We start from the raw sequence: 27045 nt of genomic DNA, 5'->3' as shown, positions 1-27045 counted from the left end.
AGAAAAAGTCTCTATATAATGATATCATAATAAATGCTGCCCAATATTCATGGTTTTCATATTCATTTGAATGGCCAGGATAATTTATATTTAAGTTATTAACATTTCACACCAATTTTACAACTTTTTACCCAGCAGCAGACTGACCAATATGTTTTTTTCCAGGCCGATCCCGAAACTGATTATTAGTAACCAATTAGACCGATCCACAGACTATGGCTTGAGCAGACAGAAAGAGACGGCTGCATCAGAGTTTTATTAATTAATTATATCGCCTTTTTTTTTTTAAATGACTGATGCACATTATTGGAAAAATGCTGAATATCTGCTCTTATAATCGGCCAGACCAATTATTTGTCGACCCCTAGTAGCCACAGCAACTATGCATTAGCCAACAACACTGAAATCAAACATGAAAACCACAAGAAGATGATGATGAAAGGCAAAAGATGTGGCTTATGATCATTTCATCATGCAGTAGTTTATAATAATGCAGGGCAGTAAGAATACAGGAGACATACATGTACGCAGACACGATGCATATTCAACCGGCGTTTGACCCTTTAATGTCACTGTTAGCAGAGACTCCAGTCTGCGGTGTAGTTCACACTCTGATAAATCAAAGAATTACACAGAGTTACAAAAGCTTCTTGTCAAAGAGGGTTTTTCTTTCTTTCTTTGTCTCTTTCACTAACTCAAAAAAAGTATTAAATGAATAATCTGCCAATACTGCAACTGTTAGTAACCTCTAGTTAACAAATCTGTTGTGCTGTATAATCAAGAGCTAGTGCTCTGGCGTCTTTAGCTACTTTGATTTAGTTCGAAAAGCTCTCAACTCTCCAAAACACCCTAATGTGTTCATTAGCGATACATTATGTCTGATTTTAGGGGGTGCTGCAGCCCCCTTAGCACCCCTACTTCCCCCGTCCATGGTTCATACTGTACTCTCCCAGATACTGCTTGACTTAGAGGAGTACGTGCTGTCTGTCCCTGAGTTTTGAAGCTTTCAGCAGTGACTGAGAGGCACAGAGAGTGCTGTGTCACGTTGCTTAGTGGTTGAGGAGGATGAGTCAGCAGTGAGCACGCAGGATTAGACTCTCCATCCTAATGTTCTGCTCTTATAATCACTGATGTGAAAGCCGGCTGTGACAAATATTCAGGAAAACAATTTTAACCACATACTGTGAAGTCAATATTGTATTGTAATGGGTAGGGCTTCAGCTATTGATGATTTCTGTTATTGATTAATCTCTATAAGTGTCAAAGCAATGAAAAATGCCCTTTACAGTTTACATAGCCCCAAGATGACATCTCTGACAAAGAGTCCCACACTCAAAAGGTTATATAAAAGATCAAAAAGTGACTGCACCATTTGAGAAGCTTGACACAGGGAATGTTTACATCTTCGCTTTTCACTAAACAACGATGTAAGTCAGCCAGGTGTGGGTTGGGGGCTGTGTCACCGCACAGTTAAGAATATAAATCGTCGCCTCTAACGTCTCAGTGATGGTGTTGATGTTTCATGATTTTATGGTTTATGGGAAACAGAAAAATATGTAATTGAGAACAACTATATTCTGAATTCAGCTGTATTAAAACACAGAATACATGACCCAAGAGAGCAGGAGGAGACTAAATGTAATGTGTTGACTGTTGCTGACTATCTAAAAACTGTCACAGATTTCATTAGCTGTAGCTAGCTGACTAACATTAATGCTGTAAGTTGGTTGGAAACTGAGTTTTTAATGTTTCCGGCTTACTCATATAGAAATGAGAAATCTTAAATATGCATTTGTTGGCTAGATGCATGATACAATGCTAATTTTGTTGTGTAGTAATGTAATAAAGATTAGAGCTAAAGCCAGCATGTCCCAGGCAAAATGTCAGCATCCTGAGTTGAAAAAAACCCTAATATCATATCGTATTTCTGAACGCTGTTCATATGTACACTATAGCTATACACGATAAGATATTTGGACACAAACATGAGATTCATTCTCTATTGATTAATTTCCAAACAACACTTTGAAAAAAAGAATTTGAGGATGACAATTAATCAGTGAGTCATTTTGGATGAACTTCCCCTTAAATCCACTGCAGAGCATGAGTGAGCTATTAATGTTACCCTAAATTCTCATATAGTTTAGTTTTAGTAGGACCACATTGGATAATCCTGAGTGAAGGTTTATCTTATGTAACGTGTAACCCTACATACTAGGGGTGCAACTAATGATTATTGTCACCCCCTAAGCCTAATTAAAACATTTTAATTAAGTATATTTCAAGTGAATTACTGATCTCCAACACTAACTAGCTAACGTTACCATTAAGTGAATGAGGTTTACTATTCAGAATGAACACCAGTATCAACGCCAGGGGGAAACCAGAGAAGAAGACCAGACAGTGTAGGCTCCTTCTATAATTCACTGATTTATACAAACTTTAAAACTTTTACTGTTTAATGAAGATTTTTGCTCTGGAACTACATAAAATAAAAGACGCTAAAAGCAAGTACTATAACCACAAGTGTATACTAACAATGTAATGTCTATTTAGAATAAGAAAACAACAGTCTCCTTCTGTAATACTTCTGTAGTTTAATTTTCCAAAGTGCTTATAGGTTTTGTAAGTGGAGAATGTTCTGTAGGCTGCATCATGAGCCAGATGTTCCTTGATTTACTTTAAACCATTACTGATATTGTAACGACAGAATAACAGAGGTACGAACATTGAAACTATCTTACAGTTGTGGCCTTTCGTCTGTTTCTCTGTTGTTGCTGCTGCAGTGGGCCGAGTAACTGGGACCAGAGGGCTCTGGTATGCTAACACTTTCATGGAACTATCACTAGTTAGCCAGACATGCTAGTATTACTTACTAGGCCTTCATTAGAGAAGACAAACACACTTTTTAATCCATTCCTTACACTTTTGCTGATCAAACAAAAGGAACCACCTTTCATACTCTTTAAATGCCGAGCTTTTGCTGCAGCTCCTCGACTAGACGACTAGACGAGTCATGATAGAGTTTTTATTCCAATTAGACCATGATAGAGTTAGTGGAACGTGTTAAATGAGCTGGTATCTATCTAAAGTAGGACAGCTCTGGAGCTACGCAAGCTAGATGTTGTATTGATAAATTAGCATGAGATCATTAGCATAATCAGTAGCTGCTCATCAGATCCTGCCTTGCAGACATGGAAACCAAGTGAGGGCACAGACAGATGTAATTAGTCTGCCTGATTAAAACTTTTTCTGTAAACAATTGTAACTGGGTGCCCATTTGATGAACTGTGAATTAAAGACAGATTGTGTTTACTGAGTGAGACTGTGCTTGCAAATGTTGAGGACTCAGTTACAGTACATTTCTTTCACATGAATAATGAACTGACATTTCTCAAATATTTAATAACAGCAAATCAGGAATGGCAGTTGTACAAAAATATGTTGCATTTTGCTCTGGGGGTTTATGTAGATGAGTAGATTTAGGTCTATTAGTCAAGAGTCAATAAGATGAAATGTCAGTAAACTGTATGCTGGTCAGCACCATGCAGTGGCTGGCAAGTATTTACTGGCAGATTAGATGCAACTGTAGCACTTTGGATCTGTTCCACTGGAGTTAGAGGGATATACGATACCAGCTCTCAGCCAACCATCTGCACTGCTGCTAAATGGATATAAGAAGAGGATGTGATTGATTCCTGCTGGCTTCCCTATTTGCTCTGTTCAAGTCCCCTTCATTAGTAAAACCACTGAGGATAAAAAATCAGAAAACCATATACGCCTCATCTATCGATGAGTCAACCATGTCTCACCAGCCTTCTTTTCTATAAGTGAAGTAATTCAGGTACATCGTGCCTTATGCCGCTACAATGATAAATTCATCATTGAAATTAGATTGAATTAGGTGGTCGTTTGTCAGCCACATACCATAACATGATATTGATGTTATTGCCAATGCTGCTTGAAATTAATGCTAGAACATGTTTTCCTATCTGTGATCGCTTAAGTCCCCTACAAAGCGATTGGAGAGAGGGCAGTCCAGGATTACTGTAAGCTATTGTTTGTAATGTACAGACATTCATCAGGGGAATCAATAGAGTGTGCAACAGATTGTAGATTCATAGCACTAGTTGCACTGTTTGTGACAGTTAAAAATTAGTTTTTGACATGATGAAGATCTTATTTTGTGCAGTGTGCTGCAATTACTCATGGAGTTGCCCTGTTTAGGCCTGTGATGGAGATTATTCAAGGGATACTGTGCTTTTAAAAAAACTTAAAGCCCCTCTAAATTCTTATAAATAATAAATATTCACAACTAAATAAGAAACAACCATTGTTAAAATTTGGAAAAAATTATTCTTATGTATTATTTATTGTGGGTGTAAATAAAAAAAAAATCTGCAGATCTGCCTCTTGTGTGGGACAAATACATTGTATAGAATGTTTCCAACTGAGCCACGCCCACTTCAAGCTTTTGTCAAAAACAGACGTAGAGACATCTCCCATTGGGAATAATAAAAGCTGTTCTAACTTTAACAGAAAACTAGGAATGCACTGAAATTAATCGGCCAAAAATAGCAACAAAAAGCACTTTTGGTGTTCGGCCTAACAAGTCAAAATACCGAACAAACTGTACCGAACACTTACGTTGTACATGTCGGCAGTGTGGAAGTATTTTAAAGCGTCTAAGTAAGACGCAAAAAATCGCCGTTTGCAGACACTGTTCTGCTGAATTGTCTCCAAGCACATCCGCTCCATCTGTGGCTGACGTCTTAGAAAAGGCAACAGGCCCTGTCTGACCCGCTTTGAGTGTTTATCCCTCATTTCTGAGAAGTTAATGGACACAAGGAGATGATTGAGAAAAAAGCTTTTCTGTCTTTAAAACCAACCGGATGTCATTTTATTACCCGTAATTAATCAGTGCGTTGGCTTGGCATTCGGTTTCAATGCTATGCAGATGACAGACAACTGTAAATGTCAGCAAAACCTGTTGAAGCCCCCAGATAATAACCTTTTAGCTAAAAAAGTGGTTGATTTCCCTCAGGTTCTGTAAAATAGAGTTTGCATCTTTGCATCTCATCACCCTGCTCTCCCCATTAAATATATTAAATGGGACATGTACGAACACACACAATGCCAGCAGCGGCAGCAGTACTGTAATTACATCTGGACCTGATGCCCCTGCTGACCTCTTGGTCACCCCCACACACAGTAATGAGTTCCCTGGGCTGCAGTGACAGCCACGGCAGAAACCATAACCACCAATCCTGCTGTTACAGTTATTGAATGTCTGAGTAGAGGAAGACAAAGCCCCTTGTCTCTCATTTAACGCATTCTGTGTTTTTCTTCCTTCTTTCTCTCCTTGCAGTTGGAAAGACGTCTCTGATCACACGGTTCATGTATGACAGCTTTGACAACACATATCAGGTAGGTTCTACGGCAGGCACTGACTGGCACTGAATATTTTCTCTCTAATGATCAATTTTGAATCAGTCACACTGTGTTTTGTGTTCCTTCGATGTGCATTAATCATAAACATTATAATCAAGAAAATTAATTCACCATAAATAACACTTTTTGTGTATGCGTGTGTAAAACGAGGACATTCTAGCCAACATGGATGTTAAAACAGACACCTCTGAACTGAACCACATCAAGAGCACTGTGGGCCCTCGGGCGATCACTATTTCTAACCCTGTTCTCCAAAGCAGCCTAATCTCACTTGTGATCTGAAGCACAGAATATTGCTTATGCAGCGACAGCAGGTCTTTGCAAGTGTCTGCTGACACACAAAGGACCTTAAATAAAGCCTGCTGTATTATTGCTTTATAAGCAAAAAGTATCTACTTATATAGTAATAAAAAAGGAATTAAAAATAAATCTCACAAAGCTATTCTGCCCTCCTCCTAATATAGTTTGGAGTGTGTTTGTGTGTGTGTGTGTGTGTGTGTGTGTGTGTCTTTTAGCTCACTCAGGCTCTTTATTGAGGGAAGGTACAGTGTTATGAGCCTATGCGATGTGTGAAAAAAGCACAAGCAGATTAGCCTAAGAAGAACTAAAATACCATCAGTATATGAGAACACTTGAGCGTGAAAAAAAGTTAAGAGGTAACTTTTGTTTTGCTAAACGTCTAGTAAGAAATACAACTTTAATTTTTAATATTTATTTCTGTTTAACTTTTGATGAGGCAGTCTTGTTTCACATGTGTTTAAATTAAAGCATTTGCAACAACACAAGACATAGTAAGCCAGCTAATACTCCTTACTAATCCAACAGCAAGAAGGCCAACTCGTGTCTGTCTAGCAGCTTTTATTTAGCGAAGCTCTCGTCAACGACTAAAACCCAGTCAGAGGTTTATTCTCTTCACTCTCTTTTTTCCTAAGCTTCCTCTGTCAACATTCTCTTTGGTCTTTGCCATGACGTCCATACTGAGAATACTGAGTTAGCTTCTTCTTTATAACTAGCTGAAGACCCATAGTTGGTGTTGTGTCACGTATTCCGGCAAGCGTTACCCACTTCTCGCAGGAGATCGTACCCACTCAACCCAAGTTACATAGTGCAAGAACAGGCATTCCCTATTACATGTTAGTGTACCATCAAAATGATTTTGAAGCTGTTATTTTAAGTTAAAAAAAAAGTTTTACAAAGTTTTCATATTGTTAATGCATGGAAGTTTTGTGGATAATGTGCAAAATAAAAAACTAGGAATACAGTATGTGTACAGTGTGTACCCTGGCAGTGCAGGCGAGTCCATAGAGACTCAAAGACTTTTCTTAGAGATGAATAAAACCAAAACCTGAACCTCACTTTATCCAACTATATACCATCTCTATTTTAATTTGAAGAGTTGATGCTTTTATTTAAAACCATCTGTGAGTTAGAAAAGACATTTCCATCAGGTATAAAATTAGCCGGCATGCCTGCTATCAGGCCAGTAGAGTTAATAATGTTCTGCAGCCTCCTGGTCCTTCTGAAGCTTGAGACATGGACTTCAAGTGCAAGTGTTAATCTAGCCCTGCCTTTTAATCATCTCTGAAGTCTCTACAGATTGCTTCAGTTCTTCTGTGCCTCCTTTCTCCTCACCTCTTCCATCTAACTTGACTTTCTTGTCCTCTTCAGTATAAACACCAGGAAAGGAAGTTTGTTAAAGGAACAGGTCGACATTTTGGGAAATATGCTTATTTGCTTTCTAGGGTAGCATTAAAAAGATTGATAACACACTCATATTTGTCTGCTCAGTATAAGGGCACTGCCATCTGCTGGTTAGCTAAGCTTAGCGCAAAGACTCGAAACAGAGGGAAACAGCTAGCTAGGCTCTATCCAAAGGTAACAAAATCACTAATGTTCACTAATTAACATCACTTGTTTAACACTCACAAAACCAAAGAGTAAATATGCCATTTTATGTGGGGTTATGTGCTGGACTATTTCTTGAGTCAATTCAGTTAAATTCAATTTTGCTTTATTGGCATGAATGTCAAATAACAATATTACAAAAGAGTCTCCACTGGTTCCCTGGCAACAACTCAGAACCAAACAATGGTCTGGCGCTTAACCTACTCTAAAATGGTGTATTGCTGTTTTTATACTTAGGTTTTTGTAGAGATTAAATAAACAGTAATAATGTGTTAGTTACAAGTTGTGGTAGGAGGACACAGCCAAGCTAACTGTTTCCCCATGTTTTCAGTCTTTGTACTAAGCTAAACTAAACAGCTGCTGGCTGTAGCTGGCATATTCAACTGACAGATATGAGAGTGATATCAATCTTCTGATCTAACTCTCAGCAGGACAGCGAATAAGCATAATTCCCAAAATGTTGTATTTTGCTTTGAGAGAATGGAGATCACAACATCTGGTGCACAGACTGAGGGTTGGTCAAACATATTGTTCTGTCTGTATTCAGTAAGTTTTCATTATATTATGAGTGTTGCTACAGAGACCTGTTTTCTTTGGCCTTACTGCATCCTGCAAACCCCTTCCACCTAAAAAAGTAAAAAAGAAAAAACATGTCTCTATTCTTCAGTGTTCACACAAGTACTGTGCTGTGCTGTAATGAGATTTGGATGGCTCATTGTGTGTGGATTAGACTGTCTGCGTTAGCCCTGTGATGCTGTGCTTTCATAGTTGCTGCTGTATCCTCTTATGTTGCAACATTCACAAGTCCTGAAAGACTACAGAGCCAGACATTTCACGCTGACTGTTAGGGCTCATGTCTTTATGTTGTTAAGCTGCTGAATCCTCATTATACATAGGTGTTTCTTTTAACTTGTCTTTGTCACCAGTTGTCATGGAACAGGATAATATTTGGGCAAAGTTGGTTGTGGGCTTGACTGGGAAGCAGAGTTATTATAACAACTGTTTACCCAACATCTCACCATATCAGCGCCTCAATGGTGGGAATGAACCTGGAGAGTTTTTGCTGGATGATTAGCTGATAGTGGAATGGAGAGACGCCTCTATATTTTGCTGTCCATTATTAGTATTTCTGGACCCAAATTGTTCCACCTCCCCACAGTGAAGTTTGGAAATGGATTTCTTTTAATTCATCATTCTATTTCAGAGGGTTTCAGACTGTGAGGCTTGCCTATACACAGAGTAGAGAAAGGTGGGCTGAGGCGTGAGGTCAAAGGTGCATGCTGGTGTTCTCAAAACAACACAAAGTTAGATTAGCATTGATTTGGCCAGCTTATCAACAGCCAACAGTTGCAGCTGAAGCAGCGGCTGTAACACACAGCTCATGGAGGCAATTATGGTACTTTAAAACCCTTAGTTTCCAATTGCTGCAATTTGCATAAAAAACATACTCTGATAGATACACACATTTTAAGATTCTTACACTGTCTTACACTCTTTGAAGGTATCTTTATCGGCGATGTCCTTCACAGAAAAAAGTCAATATTCCATTGAGAAATAACTAAGACATAACTTGTCTGAGAATCATCATGTTTTTAGGTTTTCTTCAGTATCTCTGTAATCTAGTAATAGTTGTCTGTACATTTATGGGCAAACAGGAACTGCTAAAGGAGCCAGAATGTAAGTAAAGCTAGAAAAAAACTAGCTGTAGGCCACATTGTAACTCACTGAATATACTGAACATTATACTTCCTGTCACCCAAATTATTATAGGATTATAGTTCGTACAGGATTATCGCCCAAATAAAATGAAGACAATATTACTACGACCACTACTAGGCTACTAATAATAATCATAATAATAATGAAAATTTGAGTGACAAATTCAGTTAATATTATTGTTGTTGTTATTGTGTCAATTTTGTCTAAAAAGGCGTTCCACAGTGGCAGACTTTGAAAACCCCTGCTCAATTTAAATCCAGTATTATGCAATATAGTATGACTGTAGTGATATGAATATCTTCATAGAGAAAGCCTATAAGGCATGGATAGCAAATGTGACACGATCATTTCCTTCATCATTTTCAGAGAGTAGCACACTCCCAAGTACTATTACCTGGAGTGAATGTGGGCATCTGTTGTTGCCTGCACCAAGGCCACTGCTGAAACTCCCAACCTGAATGCAGCTTGATAAATAACGACTCTGAAATCCAGCAGCCGTCAAACTCTTAGTGCAGTCATTCGGTGGAGCATGGGGGAACGCGGTTTTCTAGACAAATGGCCGTATGCACCAGCCTTGTTGTGATGAGGCCTGAAGGGACAGAGCGCTCTTCTCACCCTCGTTTTTTCAGCCATGTCCTACCATTGTAAGTGGGCAGACAGATGCCAGATTTATAGCTGCAGGCTTATTTAATAATGTCCCCATATGCTGTTTAATGTCAGTCTCTGCCCCATGTTAGTGTAATGGCCTGTGCACCAAATGATAACAGCAGCCAGGGAGGAATATGAAAATCATTTGGTTATTTTATTTGTGTGTAAAACAAAGCCATTTGAATCCACCACTTAACCCTACGTCCACAAAACAGCCTTGTCATTCCCTTCTTACAGTCACCTTCTATTTTTTCAGATAGTGGATGAATGATTTTGTTATGGGTGCCATAACCTCTGCTTAGTAGCCATAGATAAAAGCCAAAGCTCAGTCTCTCCTAAATTATTGTGTGTGTGTGTGTCGTGTGTCTTAATGCCACTTTTCTTTCCTCCCTGGCTCAGTGACAGGTGGGGCTGTGAATGATTTTGCAGTTTTCATCTCCTAAGACCTTTGAGTATTAATTAAAATGCTGCATGCATTAGCTCAGTTTGAGTGTTTTTGCTGCTGCTCAGAGGGGAGGCTAGATTTGCCCAGTGAGGGTGGAAAGATGCTCTGAATGTGAGCCTGCAGGTGACATCTGTCCTGATGAGAAGATTTATGAAGTCAAGGTTTTCCGGGCTACTTACTGAATCACCACATGTTTTTGTTTTCATGTATGTCAAGCTTTTAGATGTGAGCAGATCCAGTTCACTCCTTTGAAGGAGGAACGGCAGTATATTTAGAGGGCCATCAGAAAGATGAAACAGAGCGTGGCTTTAGTCAGCAGGAGGATGACTAAGGCCAGATTTGCTGCCTCTAAAGCAGCAGACTCCCATCAAGCCAGCCACCCAACCGGGAGAGACAGAGGCAGGCGTCCTCAGTGCCTGGCAGCACATGCTAAAGGGCTCAGAGCCCTCCAGAGGCAGAGCGCTTTTGTCAGCTGTGGTGGAGCTGTCAGTCAGATCTGGCCACCAGGCTGTGACTGCATCTGTCTGCTCTGCCCAAATACTCAGCTGTTAGGTTTACCAACTGGTGAATGTGATTTATTGGACATTTTATGTATGTCCATTGAGCTCCTCCTTCTGTATTTAAATTAATTTTTTAATTTCACGAAATTTCAAAACAGTTTTAACATAATGTATCTAATATGTATTACCCTATTTGAGTAAACAGGACAGAACTGAAACAATTAATTGATTAGTGCAAAATTGTTTAAGTACAGTAACTTTTTCTAGGAATAATGCCAAACTTTCATTACTTCCAGCTTAAATGTGAGGCTACCAGTCAATCAACAGAAAGTGAATCTGCAGCAATTTTGATAATTGATTAAACATTTAAATCAGTTATCAAGCAAAATGTCAAACTAAATGATAAAGAAATAAAATAAAGAAAATGATAGATAATCAGTAATGGAAATATGATAACACTAGTTGCAGCCCTGATCCTCTGTCTGTTTTAGCCAGCCAGAGTGTGTCATGGGTAAGGCTTAGTGCAGACTGAGGTGTGGACCCAAATGCAGACAATACGAAAGGAGGTGCAGTTCAGAAAATATTTATTAACTCAAAACTTAACTTAAACAGGCTTCCACGGGAGCTCGAGGCAAGAGTCCAAACAAAGGTAATTCCAACAGATGAAAACACAAAACATGAAAGACTGCATGGCCAGAGTCAGGACCAAACAGGAAACAGGACTACACTAAAACATAGAGACATAAGACTAAGGACTAAGACACAGACCGAAATAATAAAACACGGAAGTACACAGACCGGGAAAAACACTAAACATGAACTAAAGCACAGGACTAAGAACTAAGATAAGAGACAAGACCAATACTTAGAAAACTTAAACATGCGAATGAACAATAGATTAAACATAGCTACAAAACCCTAAACATGAGAAGATCAAAGCTTATAGAAATACAGAACCGCAAAACAGATTTAAACAGGAAAAACATGAACACAAAACCACACTCCTAACAGACTGACACTTTTTTGTCTTTGCTGCGGCAACAACCCGATCTGCTATCAGGGTTGGAAGATTGGTTTAACCTTAAATTAATGTTGTAGTGGAGTACAAATCTAACTAATAATGCTCTGTGACATGAGTAAAATGAGTAGCAAGCTTTGATTGTAATGCTCTATATATATTATTACCACAGCCTCCTGTCTGATGAAGGCATGATCATAGATTCATCTCTTCCGTCTTGTGTTGGCGGTGAACTTCAAATTAATTGGTGATTTGGTGTGTTCACAAACTGCTGTCAAATACGGCACTGTGAGCAAATGGCAGTGTGCTTACTATGACTCAAGGTCTTTTGGTATAACAGCATCCCTGCCAGATGGTAGACCTTGAAAGTCCTGGAGGGAGCAGCAGTGGTGGAAGTATTCCCGTTCTCTACTTACATAAAAGCAGAAATACCATATTACAAAAAACAAACATTATATAATAGTATAATAATTTATTGGGTCATAAATCCAACAATTTACCTGTGCAAATATAATTTACTGACTAAACTGTGAAGCCTATGCCGAGTATAAAGCGCTGGGCTGTATGCATGTATGTATGTTGGCTCAGAGACTGATTGCTAGACAATTTTACGGGATAATGAGACTGAAGAATTATTGTGAAGTTTTTGGTCATTGCAACTCCCAGAGAGTCAAAGTCAGCCTTCTTCTCACTATATTTAAGTCCTAATCCATCACTGCAGTATTGTGCCCACTGCTGAAACACTTTCCACATTAATCATCCTATTACTTTCAGACTTCACCTCAATAAATTGTGTTCTAGTTAAGTACATTTACTGTCTGAATTTAAATATTCAATAAATGGAGATAATGTTTCAGCCAAATGAAAAATACAGCAGGGATTTTTGTTCTGGTGTTACTCGACACACTTCCCGATATGTCAATCCAGTAATGTTACTTGCGCTACTATTTCCATCTGGTTGAACGTAGTAGGATTTGTCAGAAATGGTCTCACATTAGCTAACATTTTAAAATCAGTGTGTTTGACTGCTCATAGCACACTGTCTGCTAACAGTTGGGATGTCCCAGATAAGGTCTGCAGCACAGGACAATTAAACTGTCAACTCTGCAACAGCAGAGGGATTACAAGGTTCCATAAAATAAATTTCCTGAAAAATCATGTGTGTTTTGTCAAGTCTGGCCAGCTGATTCACCATTTTCAAGTGCTTATAAACCTACTGGAACATCTACCCTGGTACCATGACTGTCACAGTGGCTTGATTCAATTCTCATGACCCAAATTGGGAAACATTAATGGATTATATTAGTTTTACATATTATGTGACCCTGGCTCAGAACAAGTGTGATTGTCACAAATACCTATATATAATTGTCTTTAAAATCTTTTGTTAATTCTGATTGTCTTAACTTGGTGCAACTAATGAGATTATTTTCTTGTCTTGACTGAAAATAGTTAAGGATGCCAATCATATTTTGCCAGAGCTCAAGGTGACATTTTCAAATATGTTATTTTGCCCGACCAACAGTCCAAAACCCAAAGCTTTTCATTTTAAAAAGATGCATGACAACAAAAAGCATAAAGTCTTTACCTTTGAAAATCTGATGCCAGTGGCAGTTTGGCATTTGTGCTTAAAAATGAACTGAAATGATGAATTCATTGTTTAAGCTCTAGTCATTGCTTTTATTTATATACACATATGTGGTAAGTCTGGGAAAAAGATTTACCTACAAGCATAATCTTTGTTGCTGGTAATGGAGTTTACATATGAAGAGAAAATAATTGGACATTTAAGAAAATCGTACTAATGCAAAAAGCTTTGGTCAGCTTTAGTAAGATACAGTTTATTCACCCTGACTCGATCAAGGCGGAGTTGCTTGCATTATATGGAGTCGTTCTTAATGTCTCCTGATATGCTCGCACGTCAAATATTTACATCAAAATCAGCTCATTTAATGATGATTTCCACATATGAAAAAATATCTTAAAACTAATTTCTGAAGGCCAGATTCTAGTTAAAATGTCAAAAAAGCATTTAAAATATTTCAGTGAAATCCCTCAGATCTAAGCATTTTTGGCCCCACTCCAGAGAGCAGAGAAGAATTATTAATAATTTCTGGCCATCTAATCTGTTCATGTATAGCTGTCTGGGTGGGATTCTATATTTAAAACTGACCGCCTACAGCACAACTGCTATCCCCCAAGAAAAAACCCTGCAACATTTCTATTGCTTTAACTGCATTCCATCTATTGTATCAATAATATCACTCCAAATCAAGTTTTATCAGCTTGCCCAAATGTTCAAAAATTCTTTAATTGTATCTTCATTCTTTGGGCTGTTTTGGAGGTCTGTTATGCATTCCAGTGACAGACAGACAGAAAGTTGTTAAGTACTTATAAACCATATCCTGCCAGAATAAACAGAGGATTTATTCTGGAAGTTCATGTAATCCACCTGTCAGTTTTGGTGCTGATAATAAAAAGCATACATATAAATTAGACAAAATTTATTTTACTTTTAGAAAGTCAAAGCACTGGCTGTGCTTCATCTGAATGAGTGTAAAGGAAGTGTATTAATGACTTCCTGTCTTCATGCCAGACTCTCTGAGTTAGTCCACTGTGGTAGCTAGCATTGCCAGGGAAACGAGTGCGTGATCAAGCTGCTGATGCCCAGTTCTGTCAAAGTGGGCAGTGGGCTCCCTGCTGGACTGCCTAACATAGACAAACACAACGGACCACCTGCTTAGTCATGGATGGGAAAAAATGTATCAAATGTATTTTAGGACAAATAAAATTTATCAACAATAAACTTGGCTGTTAAATACAAGTAGAAATTCAGTGTCATTCCCTGTTAGCCTATCAGACCCGTCAGCCATCTACAGTACGTGCTCCATCTGGCCAGTGCTGGAGTTTGCGGGCTGGGGTCACACAGGCTTTAAATAGGCAGCTGGGCACTGCTGCGTAATCCTAGGTCAGTCCTACACAAGCTGCTGACAAGCCCTTTACACCTTCGCCCCCTCACATGTACACTGAGACACCAAACATCTGGAGGCGCCGCATGAAATGGTCATGAACCACATCTGCCTTAACCAGCTGTCATTAAAAGTCTCCCACTCCAAACTCTTCTGTCTTTCATAATGCAGCTATTGTTCTTATTAATACAAATATTTAAAGCTCCTACTGTCTAACAGAATATACGGAACATTTCCAACACTAATAGAAGAGTTACTGCTAATACTGAATTTCATAATGAAAAGAAGCATGAGATGTGAAAGTTTATTGTCACATGTCCAAAACCAAACTGTTCTGGCAGAAAAATCCAGTAAAACAAACAAACCCAGATCTGCAGTTTAACATTGATTTGTAGGCTTTGTGTCGCCCAAGCCAGAGCACCTGATGATATCATAGCAGTCAGTAAAGCTGAAAGCCGAGGGCTTGGCTGTGGAAAGTAAACATCCCTTGAAGAGGCAACACAGTGCCATCTGCCTCGTGATACAATAAGGGAATGATTAGATTGCTATTATAAATGGATAATGTGGGATGATGAGAGCCATGATTTCAAGTAGCCCATTGAGTATAAAAACACATACAAAATACACAACATATTGAAAAAATAAAGCTGTTCTGATTATTGAAGTGGAATATTTGCACAGTGATAGCTGACTGTAACCTGCTCCAATTTAAAAACTGACTGCATTTGATGATCAGTCAGTGGATATTACAGACTCAAAATTAATCACATAGTTAAATCAACAGTCTATTAAAATTGAATGTTATAAGCTTGCATTATATTGTAGGGGTATTTATTACACACGTACATGGGGCGATGTGAGGGTGATGTGGACTCTAATCAACCATGGATCGTACAGTAATCTGCACTCTCCGTCACCTTTTGCCTCTTTAACTTGCTTTAGTCAGTTTCTCAGTAAATACAAGGTATTTATCGTGATGTTGATCCATGGATGTCTTCTTTCCCTAAACTAGGCCACAATTGGAATTGACTTCCTGTCGAAAACGATGTACTTGGAAGATCGAACGGTAAGAACCTCATTTACAGCTATATAATGTGATGATGTTGTCAAGATGTTAAATGTCTGTAATGTGTCAGTAGTGCAGTACCTCCTGCACGTACTGTAGAACTGTTCCTCACTACAGTAATGCATGCATTGAAACCCAGATGAACAGCTTGTTTGTAGCTTGTGATATGTAGATGAATAAAATCAAATCTGTCTGCGTGTCTGTTTATCTTGGAATCTCTTGTTCTTGTGCTCATATATATAATGTGTGAATCTTGTGTACGCTCAGACACATAACTTATTGTGCATGTTTATGACGGTGTACATGACGTGTAAGCTTGTATGTGTGCGTGGAGTGAGCCTACTGATTCCAGGCTCTCTGACTATCTGAATAATCTCAGCCTCCTCAGCTTTCTCTCTCTGAACCCCAGGTGAGGTTGCAGCTCTGGGACACGGCGGGACAAGAGCGCTTCAGGAGCCTCATTCCCAGTTATATACGGGACTCCACTGTGGCTGTGGTGGTCTACGACATTACAAGTCAGTGTCCCTCGTAAAAATATTATATCTGTTACATCTGCAAGTATTCACCTTTAATCAGACCTAAGTTGTCCTATTTCACCTGCTTACTTTCAACACAAGTAATCAGAGGTCACAAACTTCACTGTCTCTAATTGTGAAACATGTGTGACTGATGGATGGAGTAGCAAAATCTTATTTGAGATTTCACAAATATCAGCCATCTCCTTAAAATTTCCATAAAGCAAATTGGATCCAGATGAGACATTTTGCATTAACCTCCCATCCATTCAAATTCTCTTCAAGTCCAACTGAAATTAAATTGCATTTACATTTCTGACAGCATACATATGTGCTCTGTAAACCACATGTCCTGTGTTCTCCTTGGAGAAAAAAATCGAAAACCGAAAGGTGGAAATGTATACATTACATTTTGTTTCATGGTGGCGCCCTTTATCTTTGCGTTAATTGGTCAAAATACAGTTTGTTCTCCATCTACATTGCTGAATAGCTTGTTTCCTTACAGCCAGTCAAATCTTGCATAAAGCAGTAGTGAGAGCAGACGGTCACGCTGAGCCAGACAGCAGCCTGCTACACAACACAAGAGCCACAGAGTTTGAATATCAACCCACATTAACTTTCTTAACTTTGCTTAAGTGTCCTTCTTATACAACTAAAAAACTTGAACACTCGCCTTTCTGCCCCTGAGCTTATTGAACAAGCCATCAAACAAACGTTCACCAGGAAAAAGTGCACTGCTGACGTCATGTTTCTTTGTATCACCTTGCTGTTATATTCTCAGTAGTAGTGCAGTGAAACAGCAGTATTCAGCAGTAGTATTTATAAGGTGGCCCTTGCTCATACATAGAAGTAATACCCTGTAAAACCATGTCATTTATTTTCAGTTGGTTTTATAAGGATATTTATTGTTTTCCATGACAAAAAGTGACGTTTTTCTCTCTCAAATCTGTCAGTGGCTTCTGGTTAATTGAAAAAGCAAAGACCAAAACACAGCACAACATGGCTGCCCTCAGGAAGTGAATTTAATTCCTTATTTTGTGGGGCGTTAGGGTTACCATCCCCCCAAACAGGTCTGTCTGGGGTGGCTCTTTTTCAACCTGAAAATGTCGTGGGGTCTGTCTCATCAAATCCCCAGTCCAGGAATACAATACGACCATCAGTCTACATGCCAGCAAGCACGCAGTCTCAATGGACCTGGCAAGGTCAAAGGGATTTATTTAGAACTTTAACACATGTCAGAGCATGTGCAGTATAATAAGTATAAGGATTTATTGTGTAATTCCATCATACAGTATCATCCATCAGCTAATATCTTCAGATCATGATATGTAAGGTTTTTCTTAATATGATCTGCTCCATGAGGTTTATCTGGATCTTCTTCATTGATTAATAATTTATACATATCATAAAATGCAAAACTCTTTGATTCATTTTATGTCAGCAGATTTCAAATTACTTCCTGCCAGCTATGATAAATACGCAAAGCTTGTCAAAGACGTTATTTCTTCCCTTTCCTCAACAGATGTTAATTCATTCCAGCAGACGTCGAAATGGATTGAGGACGTGCGAACAGAGAGAGGAAGTGATGTCATCATTATGCTTGTCGGCAATAAAACAGACCTGGCAGATAAGAGGTATGTAGTTATTACTGAACCTGCCTTCTAACGTCATTACGTCAGTCACCTTTTGTCTTTTTAGTCAGCGTTTTCTTTTATGTCTCAACGCCATGGCAACCGTGATGTGCAAAGTGTCAGTCGGTGTCTGTCAGTCTGTAGGAACATTTAGTTGAGCACAATACCTCAATAACAAAACACGATCAAAACATCAGGCTGACTCCACAGGCTCCCCTGCAGAGTAGATGGTTTGATTAGCTGTCACATCGTCTTGCCGAATAAATCTGTATGTTAATGAGACAGAACTGATTATCTTGAGACCAACTCCTTAATACTTTACCATATGAATTTAATATTAATACCACCTACCACAATGTTACATGAAGACAGGCATGATATATCAAATATCTAAATGAATACATACAGCTGAACTGGTTATTTTTAGCGGACATTAGGCAATTATACTGCTCTGACTGCTTCAAAATGAGAAAATGACAGCTTGCCTGGGGACGTTATTCAGTGATTTAGCCCCTGGTGACACTTGAGCAATCAAGAATGGTGTTCACAAGGGAATATTTTTCATATATACATATACAGTACGTATAGAGCTGATCTAACTATCGTTCATCAGGAAACAGTGAGAAAATGCTGTTGAAAGCTGAGAAGGAAAGATAGATTACTTTGAAAAGAGAATGCTTAGAGGAACAGGGTACAAATGAAATGACGTGAAGCAGAAACATAACAGCAGAGGAAGAAAAGCAGAAATTAAAGGAAGAATTGAATCGTAATGTTGTCAGTTCTTATATCGCCTCCTTTTTTCATGTAAAAGTCCTGTTCCTCTGTTATCACCTAATGTGGTGTTTGTGTGTTTTTTTATTGATTCTCTTAGAGCTCTATTTGACCACAAAGTCTTTTGAGATGCATTATACCTTTTATCAGAGAGAGTAGTTAACACATACATAAAAACATGCTAAATGAATTCGCTTTATTCATGTGTAAGTGCAGAAATGTGCAGTGGCTGTTGAAGCACTGAACAACTGTAACAGTGTCTGGTGAGGTTTACACTGCAGAACATTAACTAGCAAAGTAACATTAGCATGTTAGCATGCTGATGATTTATGTCAATGCACCAATGTACCTAAGTACATTCTCACAGAGCTTCTAGCATGGCTATAGACTCTTGGTCTTGTTTTAAATAATTAGTTATAATTAAACACATTATTATATATTTACCTTTTATCTCACATGAGTTATGTATTTTAGGAAATATCATATCTGAGTATACATGCTTTACTTCTCAATATATACATGAAGATCACTCATTAGTTGTCATTACTAGCAGATTTCTGAGCTAACCACACTTCATGTGGTCCATTAATATGACCATATTGTTGCTGTTCTGTAATCTTAAGTAATGACACTGCTCTGAGACTTCCTAACTTGGTGTTGTGTGATTGGGGGTGTCCTTTAGCTTAGCATCAGATGGCTGCTCCATAAATAAAATTATTATTATTATTACTTTCTTTCTCTTTGTTCTTTCTCCATCTATCAAATATGCAGCTACGCTGAGTAGGCAGGTTGGTAAAAGTGTTCAGGAGAGCATTTTCACAGATAATGTTTATGTGGTGAGTAACCATATGTGCACATATGCACCGACTTCATTGTTATTGTCCATATTATTTGCCCATTCAGTAACAATAACTTTTACTGCATTAACATGTCGAGGATAAACTTGGAGGTGCAGAAAGAGATTCCCACTGGCATACTGGTGTCTTAGATTCAATCCGTAACTGACTGAAGGGAAAGCAGGAAAACTGCTGGGGATGGCAGTTTCCAGGATGAATCTCACTGGATCTGTCAGTAAAAGTTCATGGCTGCCATGGCAGCAGATCAAAGGCAAAAGCTTTCGATTTTGAGATTGGGATTGCAAAGGCATAGTAAGACTGGGCCAGTATACAATGTCCCATCTGTTTCCACAATGTAGTAAGGAGAATATTTAAGATGCTATCAACCTAAGACTCACCAATGAACTGTAAACTAGCTGGCTTGTTGCCTGAAATTCAGGTTTTATCTTCTGTTATGTCTAAATGCATCCTGCGAGCTGAGCTAGTCAAAAGAACGTGTGGTGCTGAGAGAAATGATTTTGAAAATGTTAGCCTCCAGGAAAAACAGTGAACTGAAAACTACTGAACCTTTTAACTTCTGGGTCATTTATCTTGCTACTGCAATTTAGTTCAGTCATAATGGGATCCGGAAGTTAAAGTTCCAGAAAATGTTCCATGACAAAGAAGTAAAGGATATTAACGTCACCTCAGCGTCCTCTGCTAGTTGGCTTCTTGTTACAGGTAAATCAGCTGTTTTGCTGTTTGTTTGAGCCGGACAGCTTTTTGCACAAATCAGTACGGAAAAATAAAATGGCTATTTTTAACTATAGTACTCCGATTTCCAACTGCATTGTCTTGACCCATCATTGTGAATCTTATAAATGAGTGCACTTTTTCTACCTTTTTGTTTCATTTATTGCAGGAAAAGGACATTGAGATTGATCATTTTGACACTCGTCATGCAAATGTGTTTGGACATGCCAGTGAATGTACTGTTATTTGTGTTCACTGGCTCCAGTGATGCTACAGGAGATTGTGGTTTAAATAGTCAATTTTATTTGGATTCACTATGTGACAATGTAGAAATATGCATCAACTGAAAAAGAATAAGTAGTGCATGTGCATTGTAGACCTTTATCTCTCCCTCAAAATGAGTGAGAGATAAAGGTCTGGAAGTGAGTGTTTTTCTCTGTGACATCTTAAATCTGTTTCTAGGTGGATGTGAGTGTGGCTGGACCTTTAAAAAACATCTTAAAATAAGTCAATGCTGCAATTTTGTTACATTGTCTTTCACTTTATCTGCACTGGTGCATCTAACCCTACCTTTGACATAGCTGAGAAGAAGCAGAGACTTATGTATATTACTGTGATATGGTGCATTTTGATTATCATTTGCTCCGGAGGTGTTTGTTGGTTTATTCATTCATGCGTGGCTGAGCTTTTCACAACGCTCAGTGCTAAGGGGAGTTAAAGTATGCACAGTTTAGGTGCTGCAGAGTCCCTGAAGCCCTGCATAAGGGAAACCTAATGTACCAGGCAGCATCAGCCAAGTGGAGCCTGATATGCTGTAGACCGACAGGTGTCAGCTCTGGGACTTAAACTGAACTGGTTACATTTACGTTTAAGTTATTGTACTTTCACTTAATACAATCATCCTTAACGATTTGGAGCCTTCACAGGGGCCTGATGTGATCAGATATGAAAATGATTTCAAGAAGTCATAACGTAGACAAACAGATAACCCAAATAATACAGTGCTGTGTTGAAGCTTATATTAAACCTGCATAAACTTATTATAAGGCCACTTTTATGGAGGAGTCACCTGGTCTAGTCAAGATTTGTAGTGGATACAGTACAAAACAATGCAAAGGAAAAGAAGCAAGCTTTGTTTTAATTGAGTTCATAATGATCATGGATAAAAATGGCACTGCTCCCTTAATTGCATACCCTGTTGAAGAGATGTGATCACCAGTGGTGAGAGCTGACGTCATGTTTCAGGAGAGAACTTCTCTGAAACTCCAAACGCCCGCTAGCGTGCGTGAATGTTGCTAGGCTGCCACATTTCTTTTTTGCCAACTGCCTGTCTGAAGATGAATAACCCTCGTTGTTGTTTAAGTTGGAACTGGAATGCATGCATCCAGAAATAGCCACAGCAGTACTGGTGCAACTCTGTCAGGTGGTGTTATTATGTAAATACATCTTCAGTGCAGTGTTTTTTGTTCTCACTGCAGAAACTACTTGTTCTATCTTACAAAGACTGAATTTGTCTTTCTTCTGTGCTGTGATGCAAAGGGGGAGCTATTTAAAGAGATGAGGATCAGTTGTCGCCCTGTTTGGTGCTTTGCACAACAGGATAACTTGTCGGTGTGTATGTTTCAATAGATGTAACACCAAACAGATGTAAGTTGAAAGTAAAGAGTGGTGTTTTTGAGTAAGCACACAGCTAAGATTCCCTTTGTGTTGAGAGGAATAAAGAAGACAGACTGGTGATGTCATGGTTTTCCCAGAAGACCGGTGGCAGGTTGATTTAAGCCAGTCGTCTGAGCGAACCTGCTGGCTATGCGGAGGCTGTGGAGTCAGCAGAACTCTGTTTGTGTTAATGGACACCTGACACAGTCTCGCAGCGAGAGCCAAACAATCACTGCCAGATTCATTAAAATGTAATGCAAATTGGCTGTTATTAATTTCTTGCCGGACAATGTAATTAATCATTCTCCATCATTAGCTAATTAAGTCTGGTGTAGCCTCACTAGCCAAGAATAACAGGAGCTTCAGCTGAGTCTTTGTGTAGTGTCTACTTGTCTTTGTTAAACGTTAATATGAGAAAACCGGCCTCTGTTTTGTGACTGCATTCTGTAAACAGTTCATTACGATCTCTAATGCATTAATCTGAAATGTTCTGATGATAATCCCCTCTTTTCACAGGCAAATCACAATTGAAGAAGGTGAACAGAGGGCTAAAGAGCTGAGTGTCATGTTCATAGAGACCAGCGCCAAGACGGGTTATAACGTCAAACAGGTGAGTTCAGAGTAAGTTTGGTACTTAGATATGGTAAGTCTTTCATCCCCCCCCCCTCCTATGAGTGACTCTTGCAATTACGGACATATAACCATAAATGACGATAGTATTCATTTTAATGTCCCACTGATCGCTGTTTTGACTTCATGGTTTATGAAGAAACATTCTTCATGACAGAAGCTTCATGTTTTTACATAACAGGTTTCTTGGTCACAGATTTTCTTGAAACAATTATGTCATCACTTTCCTCGTAAAGCTGATTATGTATTTATTTATTTGAAACATGCATGCTTTACATCCATGTTTGCTAACTGGCAGCCTTTAGGCAATTGGCCAGGTGTGCAGAAGTGTAGGCAGGGTCTGAATTTCTCTCTCGAGCTCTCTTTCTTTAATTATTTACACTGCTATTTTTGACACTTTTCATGTGAGTGCAACACCGTGAATGCCTTCCAGGAGAGACTGTCTGAAATTTTATGCCTTTATCCCCACATGTTCGTGCACACAATTCAAACAAAACAGGGACAGGGTCAAAAACCCCTCATGGGGTACCTTTTTGAAGGTCTCTTGTTTTTCATACAAATACCCCTCAGAGAAGCACAGGTAAACACAGGTGAGACTGCCTTCCTGTGTGAGGCCATGCTGACACTATTAGCATCTCGCCAAGACTGAATTGTGCATGTATTCATTCCTTTTTAGTGACATTGAATTAGTAACTGAGGTTCAGAGAGATTTGTGGGTCGCAGATACAAAGAAAAGCACAGTCCGGCTGAACGACAGTGATTTGTCTCTGAACAGATGCTTGTGGTCGAAAACAACGACTGTCTGTTAAGTTAATAAATAGTGAGATGAAGGCAAGCTGGATTGTGTCTGTCAGTGAATGGTGTTGCTTGCAGCCGCCTCTCGCAGCCCGTAGCATTGCAAACAGACGAGGCTATTCTTCACCTTTCTTCAGGACCCTGGACAGGATGGAACATGGTTGTGTGAAACCTGCAAAACAAAGGTCACAGTACTGCCTCCAAAGGCTGCAGTGTTCACGCTGTTGAGCTGTGTCACCACAACACACTGAGTCTGAAAAATGTATGCTTCTCTTTCATTATCAACTTATTACTAATGTAATGTAAGACTACCTGTTGATGAGCCAAATCATCCTGTTAACATGACATTTTTGTTGTTTTAAAAAAATGACATCAATTTAGGCATGTTTTTATTTTCAACTCTTGTATATTCCTAGTTGATATACAAGTAAAACAAATAGTAATAAATGGCTGCATGGATAAAAGTGTTTTGCAGTGTTTGGGTATTATCTGGATAACAAATCACTGGATACTATTGTCACCAGAAATTAACTGTGTATCCGAAAGGCCAGTTGTTAGATAAATCACACAAAGAAAGTGTTCATGTTATGTACCCCTGATTCAGTCTACAAACAGAGTGCCTTCATTTTGTTTCTTTCTTTCCAGCTGTTTCGGCGTGTGGCAGCTGCTCTTCCAGGAATGGAAAGTATGCAAGAAACAAGCAAAGAAGGGAGTATCCTTTGACTCATTTACATTATATGAAAATCCCCTTTTCATCATATGAAAAACAGATCTTATTAATGATATGTGAACAGACTACTCATTTTAATCTTGATGTGATAGCATCATTCACTGCTTGCTTTTAAATGAAAGGAGTTCCAGAAGTGAACTCTGCACACTGGCACCTATTTAAACAGCAGTCACTTCCCTTTCCAATTAAATGTGTTTTTAGGACGACACTCTTGCTGACGTGCAGGAGGCCAGTTAGACTGTAGGCGCCTGCAATTTTGTCTATGGTGGTTAGTCAGATTTGCTCATTTACAGCAGCGACAGGAATGTCAACATCCAGCTATCTGTTAGCCTGTGATGCGGCTGCAAACAACTCTGCTAACTGGCACCTCATATCTGCTGCTGTCGCCTGAGCATGTCACAGCTCCACCTGTGGAAGATTTGCCAGGAGCTGCAGCCTCTAACATTGTATTCTTCAGGAAGTAGCATTTAATACTGCTAAATAATTGAAATATCCCCCAGCTACTGAGAGTATCCTAGATTATTTTTCAGTCTTGCAAATTAGAATCAAACATACGCACAGTGTAGAATTTATTTGTGATTTGACTCAGTGTGCTCTCTGTAGATTAATTGCTAACACAGAGAGGCACATGTTTATCCCTGATGTCAAAGGAGATAAGTACAGCAGCTGAGATAGATTTTAGTTGTAATTTTCATCAGTAACTAAAGAGAGCCCTCAGGCTGTCTGGGCTCCTCGCATTGACTTTTACATCTGTAAAAATATCCAGTGTGGTTAACAATGATGCGGCCTACACTTCACACTCACTCTTTTAGATGATTTTTATAGTCTTCAGTTTTAAGAGGCATTCCACGCATAATATATCTGCACTCTACTTTTGATTGTTTTCATTCTCAAATAAAGCTTTTTAGCTCTTTTGATTTAAACCCCTACAGTTATCCTCTTGTGTTATTAAAGTTTTTATCGATTTTATTTCTTTTAAAGGGAAAGAATACAAAAATAAATGCAGATAAAACACATATATAAAGAACCTAACAACAGAGACTATCCCAGCCCATGCATACAAAGACTATGTATATATTATATAATACGTAGAGAGAAAATAATCCTAAAATCCTAATAAAATGTTAATAAAAGACAAAAAAACTTGGAAATCATTAGTTCAAATCAAATGTTTTTGAAGTTTGACACTGGCTCCCACACAACTGCTTTTTTTTTTGCCAATACTTCTTTACAGTTTGGAAAATGTGATTAAAAGTAAATTAGTATGCAGAATTAGCAATTAGCAGATCCTGTTTGTAATGCACTGATGAATGTACACACAGGTGTCACTGGATTACTTTGATACTGAAGACAACGTAAAAATGGAATTATTATTAGGCAAGCTCTGGAGTTATAAGGAAAGTCTTTTCCCTGTGGTTTCTAACTTATGGATGTTTATGGATGTGGATGTTTATTTGCGATGGACATCTGGGATGTTCTAATGAAGTTCTCGGGAAATTGCACTCCATCTAAAAATATGTGAATCATGTCACTGTTTTATGACTCCGATACTTCCTGTCCCAGGATGCACCTGTCCCCGTCACCTCATGCAATATCTTTGCCTCTCCTTCTCTCCTTCCACGCCTCTACCTCCGCACCGGGGGGGGGGGGGGGGGGGGGGCTCACATTTCGAAAACCTCTGGTTCAATGGTGCTATATCTGTCATTAAAGGATAGGTTCACATTTTTTCAAGTATGTCTTAAAACAACACTCATATGTACATTTAAAATGTTTTTACATGCTGTAATAATTCCTTCTGTTCATACTGACAATTCAGAGATCCCTTCCTAACTCCCTTCCTACTGCCAATGTGAGTGATGGGGGACAAATCGCATTAGAAATGGATATATAGGCACCTGATTGTTTTAAGAATGAAAAAATGTGAACCCCTCCTGTAAAATAACCCGTTCTGTACTTGACTTTTTCATTTTCAAAATATGATCTGGCAGCTGAAATGAAACTCGTTAGAGAAAAATCCTAGGTAAACAAGACCTGTCACTTAAATAGACCTAGGTATACAATACTTCTGCTGTCATCAATCTCAATTGCTTGTTCCTGAATGTTGCTACAACTAAAACTAAGTCTGAAGACATGTTTCTTGTGTATATACAGTAAATCAGCGGCGTTTGATGTTATCACTGTTGCTCCTCTGACAGCACCAGCCCTTCACATTCTCCTCAACACACAAAGTAGGATGCCATCTCTATGGTAACAGTGGGTGAACTATGAAATTGCCTTTGATTTCGCCATGTGCATATAGCGCTGTCGTTACTCCTTCAGTGTGAAGCTGTCTCACAGGGTGTCCAGATCAACACGGCAGCATTAATCTGCTCTAACTTAAACATAAATCAGATGCTGACCTTGGTGTAGTGGTGGAATGCCTCCATTTGTCTCCCTGTGCTTCTCTGATTATAGCCCACCCAGCATTTACTGTCCAGCCTTTGCAAACTGCACGGCCTCAGTAATAAACTCAGTAATCCAACAGCCCTCTGAACTGATGAGATCACCCCTTTGCTTTTTATTGCAGTCAGCCATATGTCCTGGTTATAATGCATCACCCGCATTCAGCCAATTACCCTTATCTCTCTTCCTGTTTCTAATCTCTGTCTTTAATGAGGCATAATGGATGTGGGAGTGAGCTGTGTATGGTGGAGGTGTGGTGATGGATGGCAGGTGATGACAGTTCCTCAGCAGCTCTGTGCCTCTGCTGACATTGTCACTTAATGGTGCAGCTCCTCTGTTATTGCATTGTGAATACTATTGATTTTACTGAAGGAACGACAGAGACAGGCTTAGGTTACATACACGCGTCAGATAGCCTGAAAGTGCACCTGCACTTTTAATAAGCATGGTGCACAGAATATTATATAACTTCTTCAAGTTAAGCAAGCATTCATGGACTGTATACTGAAATGTATTTCTAGACAGAAAACCAACAAAGGAAGAAGTTTAAGTTTTCTCACTATGGTTCAATGTGTGTTTCTTTCAG

General features: G+C 38.9%; 1 protein-coding gene across 3 annotated transcripts in view; it reads left to right on the top strand.

Moving 5' to 3' along the window:
• The window catches only part of rab6ba (RAB6B, member RAS oncogene family a), a 50003-nt gene that overhangs the window by 17487 nt on the left and 5471 nt on the right, over nucleotides 1-27045 (top strand). For 2 of the 3 annotated variants that reach the window (XM_046050563.1, XM_046050565.1), the window contains exons 2-7: nucleotides 5369-5427; nucleotides 15668-15721; nucleotides 16110-16236; nucleotides 17759-17870; nucleotides 22379-22472; nucleotides 23933-23999. In XM_046050563.1, the coding sequence (XP_045906519.1) occupies nucleotides 5369-5427; nucleotides 15668-15721; nucleotides 16110-16236; nucleotides 17759-17870; nucleotides 22379-22472; nucleotides 23933-23999 (513 nt within the window). The remainder of the gene's footprint in view (nucleotides 1-5368; nucleotides 5428-15667; nucleotides 15722-16109; nucleotides 16237-17758; nucleotides 17871-22378; nucleotides 22473-23932; nucleotides 24000-27045) is intronic. The other variant, XM_046050564.1, reaches the window with a different exon arrangement.

Source organism: Micropterus dolomieu, linkage group LG05 (assembly GCF_021292245.1).
Source record: "Micropterus dolomieu isolate WLL.071019.BEF.003 ecotype Adirondacks linkage group LG05, ASM2129224v1, whole genome shotgun sequence".
Classification (NCBI taxonomy): Eukaryota; Metazoa; Chordata; class Actinopteri; order Centrarchiformes; family Centrarchidae; genus Micropterus; species Micropterus dolomieu.
The sequence above is the reverse complement of the archived record's forward strand: the minus strand, read 5'-3'. Positions and strand labels throughout refer to the sequence as shown.